The sequence below is a fragment of the Anneissia japonica genome, unplaced genomic scaffold (genome assembly GCF_011630105.1).
Source record: "Anneissia japonica isolate Jap-2015-1 unplaced genomic scaffold, ASM1163010v1 scaffold6406_len342834_cov151, whole genome shotgun sequence".
Taxonomy (NCBI): domain Eukaryota; kingdom Metazoa; phylum Echinodermata; class Crinoidea; order Comatulida; family Comatulidae; genus Anneissia; species Anneissia japonica.
Genome location: NW_022738763.1, coordinates 83,690 through 92,068, shown reverse-complemented (window position 1 = coordinate 92,068; position 8,379 = coordinate 83,690). Strand labels below are relative to the sequence as shown.

The window sequence follows — 8,379 nt, the reverse complement described above, 5'->3', positions numbered from 1 at the left end:
ATGTATAACACTATAAAATATTGCACTATTCATACCTTAATTAACTACGTATGACACCACTGTACAAAACATTTAATGGATTTAATAGACCTTTCTACAGCACCCTTCATCAATTACCACCGTGAAGTTGTTTTCAATGTAAATGATTAAAATCAACGATAATCATATTGGTGATGTAATCAAATCAGTGACGGTGCCAGTTGTGGGTCCAATGGAGCCGATGATAAATACACACGATGTCATCACGTGACACCGGACCGCTCATCACGCATGATATCAGCTTCCATACGCATATAATACCCTCACTTTTAACTACACATGTCTACACGCAAAGCCAAAATTACGGCATTAGGTGAGGTGAAGGGGCCCTCATAAAAGATACACAAATATGTAGATAAAACGGAAACAAACATCAAATCAAATCAAATCAAAGAAATAAACAATAATTAAGAATAGATAACAATAATCCTCTTTTGCACAAAAGAAATTATTAATTTGGTAGATAATGAGGCGAAATCCGATCGTATTCTTATTTTATATACAAATCGTTTCATAACATTCACATTCTGTACAAAGATATATTGCATAAATAAATAATGATATAACAATAATTATTATCATGATTAGCCCATGTTGTTTACCACACATAAATAATAAATGCAAACAATACCAATGTTATGTAGTAAAGTTATTATAAACAGTTCTCGGAACACGTTGGCTTACAGGCCATATACTATTATTAAGTGCTGAAGCTAAATCCTTAATACCGCATAATAATGTACAATAACAACCCAATTTGGGATTAGACTTATTTTGTTTATATCAGCACTTCCCCCACAAATCTATTGACGTATAGTACAATCTACTTTATCTTCCGGCATAACATTAATACGGCGTCTTTTTCTGTTTTGTTTTTTAATAGTTGGTACTCTGTCTTTGTTCTTTCAGTTCATGTGTTAGGTTACCGTACGTACGATTTATGTACAATATGTCACATGAAAGCCCGAATCAAAACGGCAGCATCCTCTGGTATAATTATAAAATATTATATGGTGCTTTGAACACCTGTAGATACGTGAAACTGTAAAGTAACTAAGGGTTTCATTAGGTGATTACCCTAATGTTTCGTGCGCGCGCAGTTCGTACCCAACCGATCCAGAAAGACCAACAGTATTTAATACAGCAAACGTTATCAACCCACATTAGTAGCCAATTAGACAGGCCTACAAAGTCGCAAACACTCATTGGTCATTACATCGTGACGAAAGCAATTTCAGGCGAAAGTTACTGTCGTTCGTTAGCTTTCTATACGAATGACACTGAATTTCACACGGTCCCTCAGGCTCCTCTGATGGGGAACTGATTTTACGTGCCCGTTACTGCTGATCGCTAGATACTTTATTTTCGTACTATTCTTCTTTGATATCGATCGGTAGTAATAGATAAAATTATCTGCCGTAAGAGATTCTACAAATTCGCACTCTTCTACCATAGTTGTCTGTAAAGAAATTGAGAATAAAAGAAGTTGGAAATGGATTTAAAATAGCATATTACATTGCGACTAATTCATTGATTGGAGAACGAGGCATAGTAGGCCTGAACTTCACATTTTGTATATCTCTCTCGGTTACCCCACAGTCGCGAATCCATGGGGATTCAGTGGGTTCAGACGAACCCTCTCTGTGAAGAAATGTAACCGTAATACTACTGGGTCCTGGCTTACAAAATTCATGCTAACCTACCAAGCATTGGTTGTCAGATCAGACAAACTAGACTTGGCCCAAATATGCCTTTAATTAAATAAAATTTAAAAACACTGTTTTTGGTTCGACGTCGTATATAATTAAGTATGAAAGTGCGTTCTTCATGCCTATCGGTTCATCGATCCATGGAAGAAAGACTACGGTACGTATCTAAGTACTCAATATTGTTGGAATATAGGCCTAATAATAGATTGCCTATGTCTTTGATTTTTTTTATTGTGTATAGGCCTAAGAATGAGATAAAATCACCTGACCTTTTTTAGAGGGAGAAAACCTTGAATTTTGAAGAAATTTAAAGACACCTCAGAAGTCTAGGGACAGCTCATTTCTGGCCATCTAGGAAACAAAATTTTCCCATGGGAGGACTCCACCAACCTTTCGTTTTGGAGGTTTTTGGAAACATTTTGAACCTCCCTCTTTCAAATCCTGGATCCGCCCCTGCTCCATCCACCAATTCACCACCAAAGGCGGTGTCAACACTATCGTACGTCCTCTATACACATTTTTCAAACGTCCATTCACAATTGTAACGGTTTATCCCCGATTTTACAATATTTTTAAACATATAACTCTAAAATGAAAGAGCCCTAAATTTTGATTTACAATCTCATGATGAAGAATCAAGGGATCTTTAGATTGTACGACCATGTGCTAGGCAGCGGTGGCTCCAGGAATTTGCCAACAAGAGGTCCAACGGAGGGGTCGTCAAGGGCCCGACTATCAGCCTTGGTCGGGGTACCGGAGTAAAAAAAAGATTCCTAGGGTTCACGGAGAGAATTTGTATACCTTGTGAGGTCGAAATTGTGCTTAGGCCTATAGACAAATATATTAGGGTAATAACGTTATTTGGATAAGTAAACTATTATTTATTTTTTATTTTTTATCCGACGACCTCGTCATGGCGTCGGACGACAGAGGGTCCAGGCCTGTCTGACTGGAAGGAAATCTTACCCCACCCCCGCTAGTATTGAGACGTCACCAAGTTGTAATCTGCGCATGCGAGGACGTAAATGTTGTTTTCCACTAGGTGAATTCATTCGCGGGAATCGCACATTTTCTTACATATACGCGTGCGCAATTGAAAATCTCGTGATGAAAATTAAACTGAGCATGCGTATAGACTAACATTTTTGATTCGCGAGAATAAATTCGTCTAGTGGAAAACGGCCTGAAAGTCGGTTTTCCCACTAGGCGAATTTATTCGCGCGAATCGGAAATTTGTACCTACGCATTTGAGAATTTTGTGAGGAAAATTTTACTGCACATGTGTATAGGCTAACATTTTCGATTCGCAAGAATAAATTCGCCTAGTGGAAAATTCGACCGATGGTCATACCATGGAGGTATAATAGGTCATACTTACAGAGCCGTAAATTCGACCTTCGTCGTTCATACAAACATAGTATCCAGTCACTTCACCCTTGATTGTCACCACATCCTCGGCATGGGAATTTATATGCAAATAAGCTACGAAAGAGAAAAGTAACATTTAGATAATGTTTGTTTAGCTGGTGGTAGCGTCTGTTTGTTTAAAAAGTAATGGTCTTGTCTCCCTCCAATTAAAGACTACTTTTGGAACCACTGGGATTTCAAACTTTATTTCAAAAACTGCATTATAATAAGAATCCTGCAACTTGTGTTGCCTGGCATTTATTGAAGATAAAAGATATCTGGGACTACAGAAAAGTGGTTTTAATTGAAGGTTGTTTTCAGCACTCAAACCCCCTAACTTTTAAGAATTTTGGCTGAATCGAGTTTTAACTGGTAAAATATGCACATGGGAACATTTATTGTGATCCAGTATTTGAGTCGTGCTCACTGGATATACATGATAGGCCTAACGTTGTGCTGTAATGTATTGAGTTATGACAAAGTATTTTTGAAATAATCGTAAATTTGATTTGCATACAGGTGGCACTTGCCATTGTTCTAATAACAAGTCTGGAAGACGTTCTCTTTCTAAATGCGGAACTATGGCACATTGAGAGAAACAGTTTCATGCATTGACGTATGCTATTTTAAAGCCATCATCCTGCTTCTAATTTGCGCGGTCAAAAGAGATCAATACAAGCAAAAACTCCGATAGAAATGTGAATGCGAATAAACCAACGTTTTCGAATTGAGTGAATAAATTCGCCTGGAAAACAGGCTTTTCGTCGTTGATGATAAAAATTGAACAACGCCAACAAGGAACCGAGAACTGTTTTAATGGTTAGCCGTAGTACACAATGTTCTGCTTTAGGGCTAAGCTATTTACAAAGGCAATGTACAGTGTTTATAGTAGGAAGACATGTCAATTACTTTTAACATCAATGATTTTTATCAAATGGAAATGAAATGTCGCAAGCAATTCCTTTGATTGATCGCCAATGCTCAGTATCTTTAGTGATGTTTATTGCAAGATCTCTGTCCCACTGACTCATCTTGACGAGTCGCGTTAAAGTAAATAATAGTATCGCAATTCAAAATACCCACTTTACGAGTTGTCTTTACGACCGTATCGTCAGCCCATTGACGCACAGCCCTTTGCTTTCGAATCGACCAGTTTCCATGTGCTCAATCCGTTTCCGAGGTTTTAGTAAACAGATTTTATGAGCAGGAACTACTGTATCTTGTTGTCATGGTAGATTCATGGTGGATGGTTGGTGTTAACCTCAAAATATGATTAAGATTAAACTCAGTGTTAAGGTATTGTATAGATAACGGAACATAACATTTCTGCGTGGTTTACAAAACATAGGCCTAAGTATGAAAACAAAATTGGTAGAAAACATCTTACTGTCTGATATCAATACCGTATCAGCGGCATGATTCCTTGTCGAATTAGCATTTTCTCTTTTAATAAGCCAAGTCCAGACTATTAAATTTTATTTGACAAACAATTGTTGTATGCCAATATATGTGCCTATATAATTATGGTCCTGATGTAATGTCGTCGTAACCATATTTAGGTATGTCACATTTTCTTGTCAAATAAAATTTGATAGTATTAATACGCACAACGCACAAATCAGAGCCCCCATATATATATATATATAGACCTTACACTGTTATTTTGAAGGAGTTATTTTAACTCGAAAAGAGTTATTCTGTACCTTTTTTTTAGGTACAGAATAACTCCTTTGGAGTTACAATAACTCCTTCAAAATAACAGTGTGTATATCAAATATGATTATAATAAAAACACAGATAATTATGATATCAATTATATACTTGATTATTTCCAAGATTGACTTGGAACCAGGTGATACATATTACTCATGTCCCGGGCGTATTATCGCTCAATCTTAATTAATAACCAGTTACGAACGAATCCCGAAGGCATTTAAATTCGGGGAATAGGATGATTATTCGATTGGAATGAAGTGAGTCAGTTATAACGCTTGTCGATTCATCAGTCAATATCAGGGAAGGAATTGTGGGGATACTAGGATTAAAATCTTGAAAAGACCCCTTCGTTCCAGAATTCTTAAGGTAAGTGATGACGCGTCATCGACAGGTAATGAACGCATTATCGATAAGGAATGACGCTAAGTAAAACACCTTTTTCGCTTGTATGGTTTCCGATTTCAATGCAGCCTTAGATCATTTTTCCATCATCGCACTAAATGTATTTATTAACTTGCGTCATGGCTAAACAAGTCGTGGGAACTAATTGGCTGCTTCAAAATTAGACAGATTGTTGTTTATTTCTGAATTAAGAGTGGACACGATGACGGCAAAACAACACCCTTGACATTTAGGCCTACTCACGCGATAAGGAAGCCAGATGTCGGTCGGTCAGTCAAAATAAAGACTATGTTAAATGCCAATATTGGCAATGTTTCCTCCGAATACCATAATTTCACTTTATTGATTTCTTTTTAGAGGTGGAATTGAGTAAGTAGAAGTGTCAATAGCCACATCTTAATAACGCATCAGAAACGCCTGGGTGCAATGATCTAACATTTCATGGAAATCCACTACCAAGTACGCTTATGAATCAAAATCATTAATGTCAGTTTCGGTGTGGGCCTATTTCAATTCAAGAACAGGCTTAGGGCATTGCGGTGTCGCTACCCCGCTGCCCAGCCATAGGTAGAATTTCGAAAGGCTGGTTTTACCAATCCACCGACAAACTTTCCAACTGTTAACACTAGCTCTATAATGAACTGGAAGAATTCAGAGAGTAATCTATATCATTTAAGACTGCAAATTGTAGACGCAGAATGTTATAAATTAACACCTACATGTTGTAACATCAAACCAAATTATCATTACCGGTACCATTACATATTTAAATTCAGGGGCGTTTTCCATGGAGCGTTATTCGTTGTGATGTCAGAATAGTTGTGTTTTATTTTAAGAGATGCACATTAAATCTGAATTTAAATCAAATTTAATTATGTAAATAAAAATTATGAGTATGCTATATTCTTAGTTAATATTGGTATTTTTAAAAAAAAAAATGCATGTATGTTTCTATTTGGTGAAACCAGTTCGACTGAGATAATAATGTTTAATTACAGGAGTTAACCCATGTTTAACTCCTGGTTCGAACCATGTTTAACTCCTGGTTCTACTGTACTATGTTTTGCGCCTGGTTCTACTGAACCATGTTTAACTCCTGTACTACTGAACCATGTCAACTCCTGTTGATTTCTGGTGCAACTGAACATGCTTTGTGTCCAGCTCACCAGAACCAAATTTGACTTCCAGGTCATCTGAACCAAATTTGACTCCCGGTTTAATCAAACCACGGGTTCACTTCCAATTCACTTGAACCATTGATGTGACCACCGATTTTTCTTCCATTTGGGCCTGAAACAACGGTGTCCACATGGTTCAGGCTTCGCCGGGCGGTTCAGTTAAATTAGGGAAGTGCAGTCCCGCTTCACTATAAAATCGGGTTCGAGTCTGCCCATCTTCTTACACTAAAGCTCAGGTCCTGCTTCTAGTCTGGGAGGTTAATGCCAACGTTTGGACTCTGTTGGTTTGAGGCGCTGGTGCCATGGCATTGGGTTTAACTTATGTCAATTTTTAATAAGCTAGTTGTGGCTTAATCACCTCAAGAATTATTCCAGTTAATTTGAATTAGTATGACTCACTTGCCCGGAGAGATTCAACTCGAGTGGTAAAGAAAAATAACATTGACCCAGGCTAGATTTTTTACCAGGTTCTTGTACGTAAATAACGAATCACGTGGTTATTGAGCGATAATATCTTTTGGCTGTTCATTGTTTACTTCGATAACACATTTTGCAGATAGTTTGATTTGAGGTGATTGTCCGGCATGTTTATTGAAAAAAGTACCGTACTGATTGGAAAACATTCAGGCGCTTGGATTAATGAAACGAGAGGAATGGCCACTAGGTCACACACAAGGTAGCATGGTAATACCGTAAAGCCTCGAATAGAAGCCCAATGGTCTTATTAATCTCGAGATGAAGCCCATATCCGAATTGAAGCCCTCCATTGTAGTTTGCAAAAGTAATCTCGAAATGGAGCCCATCTCAAAAAGAAGCCCATGGACTTCTTTTCAGTGGCGGCACCACCGGACAGGTCATGCCCCCCCCCCCCCGCACAGAGCTCGTCTTACAGTCAGATCATAAAACATAAATATAGGCCCACACCAAGCAAACACATGTCTGAACGGATCGTCATTAAAAACGATCCGTTGCGCCCGTCGTGGCGTTGAATTCTGACCACCGTCGGGTTCTGTCGGCGTTAATCTTCACTCTACTTAAATCCAACGTAGGCCTAATTACTGTATCAATATCTGCGTTCGTTGCACTGCACTTTCTACAAATAGTATATGGTAATCTGTGGATTAAACTAGATTGATGTGGTTTTAAGCGACAGTACAAGGTATTATCAAATCGCTCAGATCCGAAACTAATCGGATATTGCATCATGTTCTTAAAAAAACAAGTATATTTTAGGTTTTCCTGTGTTGACTTATGATAAGGGTTAAGCATTTATCCATTGGAGTGGAGTTAACTTAGTGGTTGAGATGCTTGCCTTCTAATTCCAGGGTCCCGGGTTCAATTCCTGTCACAGCAGACCTATTTTTCTCACGACTGACTAAAAACAACTCCACTCTATTATGTCTCAATGAGACTTGGTTTATAAAGCATCGTGGCGAGTGTACTTGCTGTTGGATGAGAAGGAAATTTAAAAAAGTACTACCGGAACATAATATTTCGGCCTTTCGTCTTAAATTACTGAAATCGACGGTATTGTTTTTCATCAGGAAACAATTATGATAGATATGTTTGGTTACGTGTGGTTCAGTGCGTACTTTTCGTGCATTAGATAAAAATAAGTGATGACGACGCCATCATTTTATGAGTATTTCATGATTACGTTGTCCGTTGCTAATTATAGTCTATATCATCATCATCATCATTATCATCATCATCATCATCATCATCATCATCATCATCATCATCATCATCATCATCATCATCATCACCACCACCACCATCATATATATGCAGACGATACGGTCTTGTATCGGGCTATTCGTTGTCCTCTTGATGAACATGTCCTTCAATCCGATTTAGATACTATATACAATTGGAGTAAGAATAATCACATGACTATTAACGAAACTAAATGTAAAATAATGAGAATC

General features: G+C 37.7%; 1 protein-coding gene across 2 annotated transcripts in view; it reads right to left on the bottom strand.

The window, feature by feature from the left end:
• Window positions 1–6: 6 nt before the first annotated feature.
• The window catches only part of LOC117117817 (fibroblast growth factor 1-like), a 12,191-nt gene continuing 3,818 nt past the window's right edge, over window positions 7–8,379 (bottom strand). For both annotated transcript variants that reach the window (XM_033262283.1, XM_033262282.1), the window contains exons 3-4: window positions 3,127–3,230; window positions 7–1,498 (exon numbers count right to left, since the gene is read on the bottom strand). In XM_033262283.1, the coding sequence (XP_033118174.1) occupies window positions 1,298–1,498; window positions 3,127–3,230 (305 nt within the window). In that variant the 3' untranslated portion in view covers window positions 7–1,297. The remainder of the gene's footprint in view (window positions 1,499–3,126; window positions 3,231–8,379) is intronic.